The sequence below is a fragment of the Parasteatoda tepidariorum genome, chromosome 9, assembly GCF_043381705.1.
Source record: "Parasteatoda tepidariorum isolate YZ-2023 chromosome 9, CAS_Ptep_4.0, whole genome shotgun sequence".
NCBI lineage: Eukaryota > Metazoa > Arthropoda > Arachnida > Araneae > Theridiidae > Parasteatoda > Parasteatoda tepidariorum.
Genome location: NC_092212.1, coordinates 11309373 through 11327557, shown reverse-complemented (window position 1 = coordinate 11327557; position 18185 = coordinate 11309373). Strand labels below are relative to the sequence as shown.

General features: G+C 29.2%; 1 protein-coding gene across 1 annotated transcript; it reads left to right on the top strand.

Annotated features, from left to right (window-relative positions):
* Positions 1-734: 734 nt before the first annotated feature.
* On the top strand, positions 735-14202 carry LOC107441113 (RWD domain-containing protein 1). The gene is made up of 7 exons (XM_016054265.4): positions 735-972; positions 3567-3647; positions 4883-5010; positions 5684-5827; positions 7514-7637; positions 9411-9473; positions 13943-14202. Exons 1-7 carry the CDS (start codon positions 900-902, stop codon positions 14023-14025), a joined length of 696 nt encoding a protein of 231 aa, XP_015909751.1. The 5' UTR covers positions 735-899; the 3' UTR covers positions 14026-14202.
* The last annotated feature ends 3983 nt before the right edge of the window (positions 14203-18185 follow it).

The following is an 18185-nucleotide window of genomic DNA, read 5'->3' as shown; positions in this document are numbered from 1 at the left end:
TCATACCATATTATATGGCTAGATGGCGCCAGTATAGAAAAAAAAATTAGGAAATTTTAAGTATTATTTTGAATTTTTTATTAAAATTAAATGAAATAAAATTGCTATCATTTATTTTTGAAATAAGCAATCCGTTTTACCACTTATAATACAAAATTTAAAAAACTAACAAAAATTCAACATAATGAAAGAAAAAAGAAAAAGATTTTTAGTTGTTAAATTTAGCGCCATCTATCGAATTTAGAAATAAAGATCTGCTGAGTTCTTGCTTTATTTAAGCAATTTTTATTTTAAATAATACACAATATATTATCTGGAAATCTCTAAGATGGTAATGCTCCTAAAGCTACGCTAAATAAATTTTAAAAAATTGAACTGTTCATAGAGCAAATAATTTTTGCAACTGCCGATTCTCATATTTAGAAACCATATTACCATAAATATTTTTTTAAATCCATTAAATGATACACATAAAACCTGGACTTTACTTTAATATTAAATAATTTAAAATCTTTTTATTTCAAGAACTGATGAAGACAAATCTAGTTTATTGATATAGATTGAAATGTAAAGTATAAAACGTTCGCATCTAGAAGCAAACTTGAAATTATTTATTATACGATGGCGCCATCTATATATCTAATTTAACTAAATCCACAAAGGCTGTATATTTGAACGCTTTGTACTGCTTATTTTTATGTTAAAAATCTCTTTAAACTAGTATAAGTGTTTCCAATATACGAAAAACTTACCGCCTGAAAACTTTTTATTTTCATTTTTATCATTTAATCTAACCGTAACTGTTATGGATTGTTTACAAAACTTTGGATGTCTGCTGTAATTGCATGTTTTTCAGATTATAAAATTGCTTTTTGTATAAAGTTTTCTAGAGTAAGAAAATGACAGATTACAAGGAAGAACAAAGAAATGAAATCGAAGCTTTGGAATCGATTTATCCAAGTGAAATGAAAGGTAATTCATTTGTATTTTTTCATGTGGTCTGATTCGATTGTGAATTGTGACTAGTTTATTCTAATATTAATATGGTGATTCATATATTAACTTAATTACTGACTTAATTAAAAGGATACTTAATTTAAAGCTACAATTTGTTGCTAGCTACAGTTAGAAAGAATTTAATTGTACTATCGATCGTTGAATATCCTGAAGTAAAACAAATTACTTACACTAGATAGTACTCAGAGGTTAATTGGAATCCCAGGACTCTGAGGAATTAAACTGGTCGTCATTTTTAACCAAATGTACTTTTTGTTTATTTACGAAAGGAAGAGTATATTTCCATATCGATCAAACTACAATCGCCTGCAAAAAATGCTGAAATATTACGTGAAAAATACCGAAAATCTTTCATAAACAATTTAGAACTCTGATGAAGTCTTCACAAATTGAACGCTTTGAAAAAGTGATAGCTCAAATTCGAAATTATCGTGTTGTAACAGCATTTTAAATATATGTCAGAATTAATTTCAAACACCATGGTGTTTGAAATTAATTCTGAGCGGCTGACAAAACTATATGGATTTACACTACAATTGCAATGAAAAATAGTGAGTGCTAAAATTGAATGTTTTTGATTTATTAAGAAATTTTTCCGAAATTACTTTTTATTTTTAGCAAAATATTTTTTTCATCATAAAAATAGGCCCCAAAAACTAAAACTTGGATCTTCTCTTGCCTGGCTTTACTGAGTGTATCATTGTTCTTGCTATCTGTAGGCAAGCAAGTAACAAAGTGGTACTTTATTTTATAATTCCTTTAAAATGATTATGGCCAAGTCAGACAGCGATCTCACATACTTAAAGAGAGAAAGAACATAAGTAAATAAAATTAATGAGTAATTAAACTTGAAATTTCAAATATTGAGCCTTCAATAATCCCCCGTAATATCTATTCAACCTAAAAAAAGAAAGCAACTGAGATATTTCCGTAGCCGTATCTGTTCAAGCCAACTACCATTGAAAAGCTACCAAAAGTTTTTATAAATGATTCGTTTTTAAAACAATTCTGTAGTGGTTTACCGGAGTTGATCTCTTTTTGTGATGCTTTCCTTGAAATGTTTCTCATCTGCCTCTGCCCGGTTGTAACCAATCTTTAATGAATATAGGATAGAAATCTACTCAAATCATCTTTGCCTAACTTTTTAAAAAGTAATCCAGACAATAGAAGTGGATAATACTGAAAAGAGTAATACAGTATAGTTTCGTATTGTTTTGGTAGGAATTGTTTCGGTTGCAACATAGAATTGTTTCGGTTCTGTAATCAAGAACTTTTTTCCATAAATACAATAAATCAGTAGAAAAATTTATACTACTATATTATGTGCATTTCTATGGTTTCATTTGTTCTATATTCATGTTGTTTTGCTTTATTTAGATATGTGTTACAGTTATACACTATCCTATTATTTTGATATACAAAGGGGCCGGATTAACCTATAGGCACACTAGGCACGTGCCTAGGGCCTACGAAATTCAGGGGCCTACGAAAAACTTGGGAGAAAAAAATTTGTTGACAAAAATAATTTAGCTTTAAAAACAACAAGTGTATTTTGCACAAAATTATGAAGATACAAATAAAAATATAATATTTTTCGGTAATAAATTATTTTGCAGAATCTTATGATCTAATATATTACTTTTTTGCGATTTTTGGATTCAACGAAATCTTGTATTATGCTGTCGAATTCCAAACTACGCAAAATGTCGTATTCAATAGACATAAGTGCGAGCGATGCCAAACGATCTTGATTCATTGTTGAACGCAAATAATTTTTTATCAATTTTAATCTGGAGAAAGATCTTTCTCCTTCTGCATTTGATCCAAGAATCGACAAATATATTCTTAATGCAATGTGAATGTTAGGAAAAGTATTCACAAGTTTATCTTTAATTTGAGCCTTCCACATTTCTTGTGCAGATTTATGTTGGTATAATCATAATGGTATTATCGATATCAACTACAACATCGGCAGTATGTCGGCATTGCAGATAAAATTCGATAAACAAATTTGTAAATTAAAGTCCATATTAATAAAAATGTAAAAAAAATATGCCAGAAAAATTTAGCATATATTTTGAAAAGAGGGGAGGAGTGGGGGAAGGAGGGGAGGGCCCAAAAACGGCTATGCCTAGGGCCTACGAAAGGTGTAATCCGGCTCTGGATATCCATTNATATGCAAGAAAAATTTAGCATATATTTTGAATAAGGTGGGGGAAGGAGGGGAGGGCCCAAAAACGGCTATGCCTAGGGCCTACAAAAGGTATAATCCGGCTCTGGATATACATTATCCTTATGCTTTATTTTAAGATATTTGTTTAAGTCTTTACATATCTCATTCATAACAGATATGGGATTAAAAAGAATAGGTGAAAATATCTAAGTATATGAAATAAATTTATAAAAATTACCTTTCATGTATTTTAATCTTTTTCCTTACAGATGTATTTACTAGCTGCTAAATAGCTGTGTTATTTTAAGAATGATTAACTGTTTTTGCTTATGATATTATATTGATAGTACACTCAATTTTAATGATTTTGATTTAGTTTTGACGGTTGATCCAGAATTCTCTTTTACTGTTGATATCCGTACGGAACCCTTGAGAAACTCTTCTGATGAAGAATATAGTGAGTAATTTTGATTTTGGGAATAAAGTAGTTAGTTTCTTATAAATTATATTTATTGCTTATTCTATATCCTTGTGAACATTTAAATCTTATTCACTGTAGTCAAAATTCCATAACTCTCTCGGTAGTTTTAAAAGTCCCTAACATTGAGTGTTTTTCTATTGCATGAAATGAAAAATGCATAACTTAAAAATTGCAACTTAGCAAAATGTAGCCAAAATTTCAGAAATTGAAAAGTATTAACACTATTTATTATTATTTTATTTATAACAATATTAGATAACTCTAGTCACTTTTAGAGGTATTGAAGGAATAAATAAATAAAAATATTCTAGAAAAGATTAGCCTTAGCTCCTCTTGTTTTTTATTTCATGTTTTAATCTCTTTAATAAGTAGAGATAGGAAAAAAACTCAGTTTTTGTGTTTATAAATATTTTAAATTTTTGAAAATGTTTGTTAAGCTTGTTTAAAAACAACTTTTTTTATTTTAGAAGGGTTCCAAATTCTTTTAGTAAGGAATTAGACTCAAAATTTGTCTTAAAAATTATCTAATAAGAGGTAAAATATTCCCAAAACACCACAGTGGCCTTGTGTGGTCATTGAGATTAAGATTCCAAAATTTTGTGATTAAGAACTTGATGATGGAAAATAGTCAGAATTGTTCGCCAACTGTCTTGATTTCCCACATAAATTAGTGCCTATCAATCTGGCGTTAAATTCACCATTTGGGAGTAAGCACAGTCCTACACATAACAGCTTAGAGGCTTTATTGAATTATTTATTTGTTTAGTTTAAATCATTAACATTTTGATTTAAGACAATTTAAAAGTTATGTTAAAGTGAACTTTAAAATGAAATATCTGAATGATTCTATTTGATATTAGAAAAAGAATTGTTTTATGGAAAAAAATTTTTATTTTAATTCTTACACTTGTTATCCACACTGACACAAATAATCACTACTTGGCTTTTTCACTTAATTTTTGACTACAACGAATTGAATGTGGTGCAGCATGGTTTAAAAAAACTGCAATTATCCGCAGTATATATGGCTGTATACACCCAATTATTGAGGTTTTTTTTTTGCGTATTAACTTTAAGAATGTAAATATTCATTGTTTAGTGAATATTTCATATTTTACACAATTTTTATAATGTTATACATATGTTAAATTAATATTATGTTTGAGAAATAATTTAAATTTTTTTAAATACCAACCTTTTCTTTATTTTAGTGTTTGTTGCCCTGAAGTTTGAGTATGTTCCCAATTACCCTGATGAAGCCCCACTTATGGAAGTTGAAGAATCAGAAAATATGTCAGATGACGACATTACAGATTTATTAGCTTTTCTTCAAAACCGAGTATATTTGAGATTTTATCCATTTTATTTTTGTACCCATTTGAAATTATGCTGAAACTTTATGTTAATTTAAAATAATTGATTAAAATTTCTGTTGTTAAATAATTGAAGCTCTTAGTAATGTTTATAATGTCTGATTTAGAGATTGCAAGTTGTGTGAAATTGTTGCCACAATTTCTCTAATTGGCAGTACTTGTTCAAAATGCCAATGCCAACCACATTATGCATGTTCTCGAACCCCTAACTTGAATTCCAATTTATTTAAATTTCGAATTAAGAGAAAACAGACAAATTAAAAACTGGTGCTATAAAACTTTTTTTTTAATTGAGTAATGATCAAATCTAATGTAATAAATTCACTAAATACATCCTCATTTGCAGGATGTAGTAGTTATCAATGCATTATCTCTTTGTGAAATGGATTGATTGCAAAGTATTTTGGTCACCACTTTTTACTCATTCAAAACTAGTGCATCACTTGTCAAAGGATGCCATTGGGTTAACAGCAGTCTTACTTTCTCATCTTGGATTAAAATTTTTACTTTTGTCATCTAATCAGTGTTTTGTTTTGTTTTTTTTGTTCTTTAGTCATTTATGTAGTTATATAAATGACTACTGGCATGTACTTTAGTAATATAGTTATGAGTGCTGATTTCGAATGCAATATTTCACAGGTGGAAGATAATTTGGGTATGGTTATGGTATTCACACTTGTGTCTGAAGCATCCGAGTGGTTAAACACAAGACTGGTAGATTCTATAACGCAAAGAAAAGACGCAGAAGAACAAAGAATAAGAAGATTAGAAGAAGAAGAGAGGGTAAGAAAACATTCTCTATTTAGTTGATTTATTACCATTTACACCAACCAACAACCATTATCACTTATGCAAACAACACACTCCCTGTTAATGTATTTTAATAATTTTATAAACAATTAATATTTAGTTTTATACATTTTATATCTTCTGTGATCATAAGAGCTCTGGTTTTGATCCCTTAAAACATCTCTAAAAATGCCCTTAAAAATATAAAAAAAATTGCCTATGTAGCACAGTGGGACAAAATCAGAAAAATGCGGTCAAAATTAGAAAATTAACTTCAATGTTCTAGAAATTGTTCACCTATNAAAGTCCAAATATGCTAAATTTTAAATTTTTTTTTTTAAATGCAAATATCAAAATGTGGGCTTTAGTGATCAGCTAAATGTTTAATAATTTCTAATTTGAGGTGATTGTATTCCTAGTGTAACATAAAATTCTGGATTTTTCATATCATTCCTCCAGGCTTAGAAACATTTTAGTACATATCATTCTTCCTCCAATTTGATCGTTATTTTTTGGGGGTTTGTCAGATTTTCACTGTTTCTAATATTTGAAACTAAATTGGTACTTGCTAATATCGCAATCATGCGCAAGGAATTTTAATATCAAACATAACTGATTTAAAAGTTGCTCATTGTGAATCATATTCACATGATTTATAACCTGTATGACACGACTTGCATTCAAGTGAATTAAGAATCCAATATCGTAATTCATATTTACATGCTTTTTAAATCAATATCGCTACTCGCATTCTCGCGAGTTTAAAATCCAATGTGGTGATTCTTATTTATGCTATTTAAAAATCTGATATCATAATGTATATTTTTGTGTTTTTAAAATCCAGTATCGCTATTCATATTCATCCAATTTTAAATTCAATATCGTGATTCTTGTAAGAACAGGGTGCACAGCGTTTTTAAAAAGTGCTTAAAGATGCTTATTTTCGTTTTTAGAAAGCTTTTATTTAACCTCTTAAATGCATGCTTTTTAACTTCTTCCTATTTAAGGGTTACAAGATGTTATTATGTTGACTTTTTCATGATATGCATGAAAATTAAATATATTTTATGATATTTATGAGAGTAAAATTAAATATGTAAAGTGCAATGTTTTTTTCCCCGTTTGTTTTATATCTACTGATGGAAAAAAGGAATTAAGGAAAAAAAGTTGCCTTTTTGAAATTTCTGAAAGTAAATTTTTGAAGAGTCATCAATTTATAGGAGAGTCTGTTATTTCTTTGGAGGATATTTAATAAAGAAAACCTGTATTCACTTTTTTTTCAAGGTGCACTTTTAGGCATTCACAAAGTATATTTAAAAAGTATATTTAGTATATACTTTTTGAATTCATAGACAGTCACAAAGTATATATATTAAGCAATTTTGCTTCTTATTCCAAATTTTGCCAAGTTAATTTTTTTTACGTGATCTAAATAAGAACATCTAAACTTTTCACTATTATTATGCTGTAAGGACAATATTCATAAACCACAGGTTAAAAATCCTAGTCTTTAATCCTCTGTTCTTTAGGAATTACAAATTATTAGGTTTTAATACTAGTTGTTTAGCTGTGTCTTTAAATATATTATTTATTTTTCGACCGTTCTTATTATTCTATTGTTAATATATTTTTAACGTTCATTATTTTGTTGTTAACAACATATTGTTTTATATTCTACAGCAAAGGTTTGAAGGTGTGAGAGTAACTGTAGAATCTTTTATGAATTGGAAATTTAAATTCGATCAGGAGATGGCTGAATTGAAAAAGTTACAAAAAGAAGAGATTGTTTCTAAAAAGTTAACTGGTAAGAGCACAACTGTTAATCTTTAAATTTCGTTAGTCACTCGTTTATCTATTAAAATCTGATTTGATTTTTTACTATATTTTTGTATTTTTATTTTATTTGAAAATATTTAAAAAATTTTTTTTTCTATATTTATGTACATAGTTCTCAAATAAGTCTTTTGTAATACATAACTTTTAAAAAAGCTTCAAAGGAGATAGAATTTGTTTTGATTTAAAATTGATAAACACCCTGTAAAGAAAATATAATGTTTTTTCAAACCCTCAAAATTTCACGAAAGTAATGGAGTCGACTTATACACCCATATTAAAATCAGTCATTCGTGATTAGCGTTGTTGAAATAGCATTGATAATAGTTTATGAGGTACTTGTTAGATAGACATGAATAACTCTGCTTAAATTTACCTCTCTCGAAAACTATTTTTAATACGTTTTACTAAAATTAATTTTGCCATTTCTTTCTTCATATAATGTTTTTTTTAAACCCTTCATGTTATGCACAGAAATAAAATTAAGAAAACGAATTGTTAAGATAATTTATTAAAGAATATTTTAAGATATTCAAGACACAGTGAAAAGTTACCATAAAGCTACAGATTCTGGATCATCACTGCTAGATACGATAATGTTATTCATCTTTATTTGAGGGCAAATGTGTTATGTTAAGGAGTAACAATGTGAAATATTTTTTTAAAAAAAATTTTGTGGACTTGTAATTTTTTGTAAGTACAGTAGAGAATCAGTAATCCGGCATGCTCCAGACCATCGGTATTTTAGTTGTCCGAATTTTTCAGTTTTCTGGACCAGCTAAAAACCGTCATTTATCATGCTTTTATCAAACCCAAATGATAAAAGCTTGAAAAGAGTAATACATTTTAAAGTTAGAAAAAAAGCTCTCCTCAATTGCAAAAAAAAAAAAAAAATTGCAAGAAAAATTACATTTAAAAGAATGAAACATTTATAAGTATGGACAAAAAAAACAAGCAAAAGGAAAATGACAAACTCTAATAAGATTAGCAGAGAACAGGAATAAAGAAAAACACAATAAGAGAAAAAAGTCAATGTCCCATCTTCAGAAGTCAGGCGCTCCAGTTTCACCTCACCTCCAAGCCTCCATGCAGTGCCGTGCATCCCAACAAATCTGTAGCTTTTTAATCAAGGCTAATTTGAAATCACTACACCTGAATTAGGTAACATGGTGCGTAGCGTTTTTAAAAAGTGCTTAATTTTCTCTTTTTTAAAAGGTGATTTTTTCTTTACCTTATGAATTTTCACAACATATTATGCAAAAGCGTGATTTTCACCTTGTTCTATTCAATGCTTTTACAATTAATTTCGGCCTACCATCCGTCCATGGCGTATCAAAGTGCCAATCACTTTACATGTTTGATGGAATACTTGCGAGTCCACATATTCTCAATTTCGGGCATTATCTTTTTTGCTGAAAGATTTAGCTATGCACCCTGGGTAAGGTCTTCAGTGTTAGCATTAAAAATTATTTTTTGACTTTTATTTTTAGAAAACAGAATTTTATGTAGGATATTAAATTTGATTTTAACAAGCTTCAATTGAGGGCTCAACTTATACACAGAATGTATACATAATTCACCCTGTTGAAAATATAGTACATATTCTCCTTAAAAGTTCGTTAAATAAGCAAATTTTAACAATGTATCTTTTAAGCATAGTGTTTTATCAATTTATCAGCATTTTGAAAATGTGACATTATAGAAGATCTTGTTTTGTCTTACATACTTTATTATTTTTTTTCAGGACGTGAATTATTTGAAAAGGATCAAACACTTGTAGATTCTGACTTACAATTCCTGCAAGAGGGTAAGCTACTATAAAATTTCCTTTTAGGGAATAACTTTTAGTTCGGTTTTTTATAATTTTCTCTGTAACGTGTTAAATTTTCATGGTGAAAATTATTTTCAAAGAAAAATTATGTAATTATCTCCCCCCCCCTCCCCTCACAAGTCAGGAAGAACAGGGAAATACTGGAACTATCTGGGAATTTTATTTTAAGTCCAAAAAATCACAGAATGGTCAGGAAAAATTTCAATATTTTACAAAAATCTTGAAAATTCCTATATTATCTCTGGAAAATAACCTGTCTTTGAATTGTCAATGATAGTAATCAGTTACTGAGATTGGAGTTAAATAATTCTTACATAAATTATAATATTAATTAATTATTAATATAATACAATATTAATTAATTATCAATATTAATTATAATATTAATTAATTATAATAATGTAAAAATTTCTCATTTTAGTTAAACAGGCATGTTCCGTTATGTTATTCCCCCCCCCCACGAAATCTAGTGTTTGGCATTACAAATAAAAAAAAAAGTTTTATGATAGAAAAAATAGCATGGTATAGATCAAATATGGACTGTATTTTCACTGAAATTTACTTGATAAACCTGAAAAGTCAGGGAATTTTTTTTCTTGTGAAATTGAGTGGGAACCCTGTTGTAAGTTAAGCGATAGCACACATACTATATATATGTGTGTGTGTGTGTATATATATACAATAGAGAACCGATTATCCGGAACGATTGGGATCATTGCTATTCCGGATAACTGAATTGTCCGGTTTTCTGAATCGCTACAAAACACCGTTTTTTTTTTTTTTTGTCAAACCCAACTAATAAAAAATAAATATTTAGAAATAATTTTAAAAAGAAGAAAAAACAATAAAGTAATACACGCAAGCTTAATACGATAAAAAGGGGAAAAAATAATGAAATAAAAATATATACTGGCTTTATATAAAATGAACAAAAAAGGTAAATTAGAACGAAAAAAGGAGGGGAGATGGGCCCCATCTTCCTCCTTGCTTTCTTCTACTTTGTCATTGTCTGCATCAGGACTCAAAACCATCCACTCTATTTTTTACTTCATTATGAAAATGTAAAAATCACAAACATTTACATACAAACATTTAAGCATAATTCTGGATGGAAAAAAAATTCTATCAAAAATTTCTGGAGAAAAGAAAAACTCAATTTTTTTACTTCATTATTCTCAAATGAGAAGAGGAAAATCAGAAGCATTTCTTTTCCATCCTTTTATGGGCTAGAAAGACATCGTTTGAATATAATTCTGGATGAAAAAAAATCTTTCGAAAATTTCTGCGGAAAAGAAATTAAAAATTTTTTACTTCCCACTGGAGAAATCTTTCTGCAAAAAACTCTCTAACGTTCTGCGACAATATCGCCATGATTCTGACATGCGATTACTGTCTAGGAGAGTTTAACTTTCGTTTCAACATTTCGCTAAAACATTAATTGAAATCAAAAGGAAAAACACATGCATCACATTCTTATTCCTCATTAAGCTGAGTGATTTTATTTCTCCTCCACTCCAGTTAAACATAAATTGGCAAGCAGACACAGAAGCTGACATAGTAAAAAGAATATATGTTCTGTCCCCTCCTCACATCCCATTCAAAATCAGGGTTGCCACAGGCGACTAAAATGCAACTCTTGGCAACTATTTTCAGCATAAGGCGACTATGGCAACTTTTTTTGCCTGAAAAGGCTAAAAAAGCAACTATTTTCAGGAAAAGGAGAATATTGGGAGACTCTCTGTATTCCTAGCAACGTTTTTTAGCATAAATTGAGTTGAAAACCTGCAGCCCTGAATTTCTTTTCTTAAAAAATAAAAAATGTAAAATAAAAATAATAAAATTTAAAAAAGTTAAAACATTAAAAAATGAAAAATTTTAGATTGCAAATTTGAGTCATCACTTTTTAATGCTTTCAATTTGCACAGATTCTATCGTAAGTCTATTTCGTTTCTCGATCGCCTTTTCAACAGTTTTTGCAATAAAATTCTGCGCGATTTTAAAAAGCACAATTTTTAATATGATATTACGATGCAGGGATTTTGAATTTGAGTACATATTTGCTAAATTAATTATTGATAAAAGGGAAAATTTCTTTGAATAAGTGTTTTTTTTATTTTTTAATGAGAAAGTATTTTTTGAGTGAATTCTAGTAATCAAAAGTATTTAATTTTCTGCAAATATACTAATTTTTTTTTATACAAAAGTTTAGTACTAGAACATTAACGTTTATCTAAAAATCATCATATTTGCCACCAACTTGACTAAATGGATCATGGTATATGACAATTAAGTCATTTAATAAAATTTACTCGTATTTTTGTTCTTATTTAGGCAACTATTTTCATGCTCTCTGCTACTAAAAGCAACTATTTTGTTCATTTTTTTCTGTGGCAACCCTGAAAATGAATGAATTGAAAAATGGGTGCAGTTGCAATACTTGACCTTGATCCCTGCTTCTTTGCTGTCTCTATGTTCAAAGGGGGAATAGCAGAAATGACGAATAATTTTTTAAAAAATGAGAAAAAGGAAATAAAGCAGGGGCACAGATATAATAGGAAAAATAGGAATTCTACAGTAGCTGTAAGGAGTACTTTCAGAGATTTCTAAGAATCAAAGAAGACAAATAAAATTATTTGTTTTAACTCTCCTTGACTAAGCAATCAACAGACATGATCACTCCCCCTACTTAAGGGCCAAATGATAAGAAAACAGGTATTCAATGAGTAACCCTTTCTCACTGAGCTATGATTGAAAAGAAACAACTATGTAGGGGGTGAGGAAGGGAATGATTGATGATATTTAGTACAAGTACTCTTACTTCTCTTGACAGTGTAGCAGGGGTGATTGTGAGCCCAAGTCAAAATTCAAGAAAATTTCTTGAGTTAAAAAAACAAACAAAAAAAAACAGTTTAAATTGAAAAATTAGAAAAACATTTAAACAAGGTTTTTTTCCCTTTTTCTCAATATTTCTTAGTTTACTTAAAATGTATTTAAAATTTTACACATACCTATACCATTTACACATACCTATGATGACCTGGAGAAGTAATTAAAATTTACAAATATGTCTTTCTTTCTTGAGTTTATGATTATAACAACTATTTACTGATAAAAAATGAATATTAATCATGAATATAAGCTTATAAAGTATCTCTCTGGCTCTCCCTTACAAACAAATAAAATAAACTGTGAACTGTCCACCTTCGAAAATTTGATTTCCGGAAATTTCTGTGATCAATGATTTTTTTAAACGTCTGGACCTTCGATCTCCGGAAACTTCCAGATCACTGTTAGCAAAAATTCCGAAAATCCGGATTTTTTCCGGAGCACAATCAGCCCTGGTGTAGGGAACTAATGATTATTTCTGAATTGATGGTAAAGAAAACATCTTTTAAAAAATAAATGAAAATCCTAAAATCTTATGGGGGAAAAACCTTATTTTTCTTTTTTTTAAAATGGCGGAAAAATGTATCGAATTTCGTTCCGGTTTTCTGATTTCCGGATAAGAGGTTCTGTACTGTATATATATATATATATCATAGTTGCTGTGATGATAAAGTTTTACATAAAGAAGATAGTTAGCTAGTTCAGTCCTCTATTTTAAACTTGTGTGTTTCACAACACTTTATAATTGTAATTTCTATGACAGTACAGAGTAGCGTGAAGAAAATAAATTCTGTATCAATAAAGATGAGTCTTTTAAAGTCATTTACAGAACTAAATCAATAATATCTTTTCTTACAGCTTAAATTACCCGCTGCTTTTTTTTTATGCATTTTAGTTATAATTTATTTAAAAATTTTTATTTGTATTATATATATTGTATTTATATATATTTGTTGTTTTTTAATTTTTGTTTATTTTTTGCATTTCAGAGAGCTAAAACTGGATAATATTAATAAAATATTGTTAATTTATGACATATTTTAATTGTATAATGATTTTGGATTTTGTTTATTTATGAAGTAATATTTTTTTGAAAACTGAATCTGGCTTTAAAAAAAAAATAAAAGGATGATACAAAGGAAATGTGTTTTGTAGAAATTGCAAAAGCAATTACACAGGAAATTGCAAAAGCAATTATATCCCATTTCTGTAAAATTTATTTTAGCTTTTTGGTTATTATCAAACCCAAAGAGCAGAATGAATGCAGCAAGAGTTAATTGCAAATGTTTTGCCCATGTTTATCATAAACGTGTTCCTCAAGTTCAGTTCATTAAAACATTTCTTAATTAATAACAAGAAACGATTTTTTCTCAGTCATTAATTCAGATTTTTTTCTAAAAATAAAGGAATCAATACATTTAACAAATGACAAAAAAAAGATAGCGTCAGGAAATCAAAGAATAGTAAATCAATAATTTAGTGAATCATTACATGAGTAAGTTGATAAACGGAAGAGAAAATTACTGAATCAATTAATCATCAGTTTTGTTTGGTTTTAGGAGACGAAGAGGTTAAAGTAGATGAATCCCTGTTTCAAGAATTAGATGATTTAGAACTTGAAGATGAAGATCTTTCCAGCTGATGATTACTCAAGATTTAGAATACTTATTGAAAAAATTTTCATTGGAATTTATTTTGTTTTTATTGTGTATAAAATTTCCAAACTGTACTTTCAAAAATAATTAGCATTTAAATTATTAATGCTATCAGTAGTTTTCTTTCAAAAAACAAATTAATGAATAAAAAATTGTAAAAACGATATTTGAATTATTTGTTGACATAACTCATTTTTATTTTGTATTAAATTTTTTGTGTTAATGTTAGTAGAGGAATATGGGCACGCTATGATTTATTTGTTATTTTACTTTAATTACAGAAGAACCTGGATTCCATAACACAAATTTTTCAATGTTATGGATGAAAAAAATTTTTTTCCATCTAAATTATTTTCTGCAGAACAAGTTTTTCTTAATCATTACAATATACAGAAAACAGGGTTGCCACAAGTGACTAAAATGCGACTATTTGCAACTATTTTCGATATGAGGCGACAATGGTAACTTTTTTTGCCTGAAAAGGATAAAAAAAAAAAGCAACTATTTTCAGGAAAAGGAGACTTTTCTGTGCTCCTAGGGATGTTTTTTTTAGCATAAATTTGGTTGACAACTTGCAGCTCACGGTAGCTTCTAAACACAATGATTTTTTTTCTTATTAAGTAAATAAAATGAAAAACTTTGAATTGCAAATTTGAGTCATCACTTTTTAATGCGCTCAATTTGCTCAGATTCCATTGTAAAACTATTTTGTTTCTAAATCGCCTTTTCAACAGTTATTGCTACGAAATTCTGCATGATTTTAAAAAACCTAATTTTTACTACGATATTGCGATGCGTGAATTTTGAATTTGAATAATCACTTTTCACAATATATATATGTTTATATATATTTGCAGAATCAATTATTTGTTAAACTGAAATTTTTTTAGTGAAAAAATATTTTTGTGAATGATTAAATTAAAAGTATTTAAATTTCTGCAAATATACTAATTTTTTGATGTAAAAACTTATTGCTAAAACACTAATGTTTTCATGAAAATTATCATGTTTGTCACCAACTTGACTAAATGGATCATGGTTAGGGCTGCAAGTTTGTAGCGGGAAAAAACACCCCAAAATCGCGGGAAATTTTGAAAATTACACAAATTCTAAACATAAAAAAATTTATTACATAAATGATGCAAAAGACAGAAATTGCGTAAATTATAAAAAAAAGCTTAAAAATACACAACAAAAATATTTCTTTGAATTTCAAGCAATATTAATATTTTTATTTAAATGAACAGAATTTTGGTACAAAGTATTGTACATTGTCAGATTATTCTCATTAATGCTTCGTCTTTCATCACTTAATGCATTTTTATACTTAGAAAACGATCTTTCTGCGTCAACGCTGTTTTTAGGCACCGACAAACATCCAATTGCCAATTTTGGAGCGTTCGGCCTTTGATTTCCAAAACTCGATCAATTTTCCTTCACCAACGCGCAATTCCTTGGCCGTTGCTTTGTAAGAAGTAAATGCTGTAAAACTCAAACATTCTACATTCAAACTTCTAGTTACAAGTCCCTACTAACTACTAGTCCCTCTCATCTAAGAAACTGATCCATATTTAAGAGATCACAAGAAGCCGCCTAGGAAAAATTAACTGAATATGTAGAAAGGCAGTAGAAATTTCGTTGCCCAGTGCAATAGCATGTATAACAATTTTTCTGTCAAAGATTTGATTTATAACATTTTCCTTCCTTTGTGATTCCAATTTCTTTTGTACTCTTACTGACTTCAGGAAGGTAATTACCCTCCCTAAGTGTAGAAAGACCACCTTATTTGACAAGATTGTGATTATCTCTGAACTATTTTCAAGTCATTTTGCTATTGATTCACTCCCCTAACTATCTTATCAATTTTACATGTTCAATTTAAGGTTCAGGAAAATAAAGAATTCTGTTTAATAAAAATAATAATTTGCGCCGCGACAAACCTGCAGCCCTAATAATGGTATACTATGACAATTATGTCATTTAATAAAATTTTAATCGTATTTTTGTTCTTATTTAGGCAACTATCTTCATGCTTTGGGCTGCTAAAAACAACAAATTCATTTTTTTCTGCGGCAACCCTGAGAAAATAAATGTAAAAGTAAGTTATAATCCTGTAGTTTGTTAATAGTATAAGTGAAACATGTTTATTAAATACTATAGCAAATTATTTCACGTATTCAGCTAATGGAAAGTTGTAATTTAAAAGCTTCACATCTCTTTAATCCACGTTTCGTCTTATTTAATTTTTTTTTCTTAGTTTTTACTATTTTGTATATTTTGAGCAGCGAATAATAATTTACATGCTTTGCGTCTATGAAATGACCCTGTATTCTATATTATGTTTAGCATAAGCATACTAGAGCAATTCCAATTTGTTAGAAAATAATTGCAATTTGACATGGTAGGAGTTAAAGAACCACAAATAGAGGAAGATGAAGAGCAGCGACCAAGTCCCTATGCCCCTTGGCTTGGATAGGTGGTTTGACGAAGTACCTGCCCGCGAATGCGGGCACCTCACTTCTTCATCGAAAATGGGCCCTAAGGCGACGGTGACTATTGGCTTTAGAAATATTAGCAGTTCCACAGATAAAGATCTGTGGTCGTCATTATTGGCAGTAACTCCTCATCTAAGTCTTGGATGGTGGGAGGAGGGACTGGATCAGGGAAACTAATTCCGCATCTTTCATGAGTTCCTGAAGTTCTCTCACGATGTGAGTAAATCTGGCCACTGGGTTGGCAGGAGTTCGATGTTGTTGTCTCCTCCTGGGTGCGGGCTTTCTCTTTGGCCTGGCTGGGCAACCTGTGAAACAGGCTGGGTGGTCTTCCTTGCAGTTCACGCATGATGGTGGCTCGCTCAGGGGTTTCGTGCATTTGTACCCTATGCCCCGATTGAGTTAAGAATATTTATGTATTAGCATTTTAAATAACACTTGGTGTCATTACTGAATCGTCCAATCAATGGTTAACTTTCATTAAACAGTAACGCCTACTTTCTGTTCTCTTTTTTTTTCTTTTCTTTTCCCCGCAGTGCGAAGAGCTTACGTTTATTACCACCTTAAGTTAGACGGCGAGCAACGCAAATAAAATTTAATTTTAAAAATTATAATGCAGTCTACAAGGTTAAAATATTTAACATTTTTTGAAAATCCATAACATTTTGAGAAATATCCCCTTTTTAGGCATTTCCAACGAAGAACATACTAAGAAAGATACTTGTAACTTGATAATTATAGTGAGTTCTACTCCATCACTAAAGAATGATTTTTTTCTTGCATTGTCATCTATGAGACCTAATGGACAATAGTCTCGTAAAAATGGGATAGTTATCGATTTTCTTTGAAATATCAAAATCGCAATTACATAAATACGCTATTAGCATATCTACCAGTAATCAACAATATTAAATATTATAAGTATTTATAAATATTATAAATTTCAAATCTACAGTCAGCATACTAAGCAGGCAATTTTTAAAAAATTCTACGCATCTTACCAGAGGAGGTTGCGTGGAATGGAAAATAAGGTTAAGGTACGCTTTTGATAAGCCATCTTAAATGGATGTATGAAAAAAGATTATGGTAGTTAATATTTTTTAGACAATGAAAATTTCATTTGTGTGTTGTGAAACCAGCCTGGCGTACACAATAAAATTTTGATATTCTAAAAAGTATTTTTTTTTTTAATCGTGTCCATGGACAATTAAATGGCCTCGTGTTCCTTCAAAACTGCATCCGCAAGCTCCAATACATCATTACTGTAGAGCCGAAGTCGCGAAAGTGGTCTATATAGACACCCGGGGGTCTATTTAACAAAAGTGGGGGTCGATCTGAGCCAGGGGGACGATCCGAATCGGAAGGGTCGATTGGGGGTCAAAGAAAAAACAGTTCTTAATACGTAAAGCTTACATATCTAATTGAGTATGTAAAATTTTTGAATTTTTTTTATAATTGACTTAATATCAGTTTCTTTACAGAACATAAATTAATAAACGCATCATCAAAAACGTGGACATCAACCTGCAAGATGAGTTTGCTGAATTATTATCGGATCTTGAAGCAAAGACGCTTTTTAAAAATTTAACAATAAGTAAATTTTGAACAAATATAAATGTAATGCAAAAATATGTAGAACTTTATGAAATAGCCCA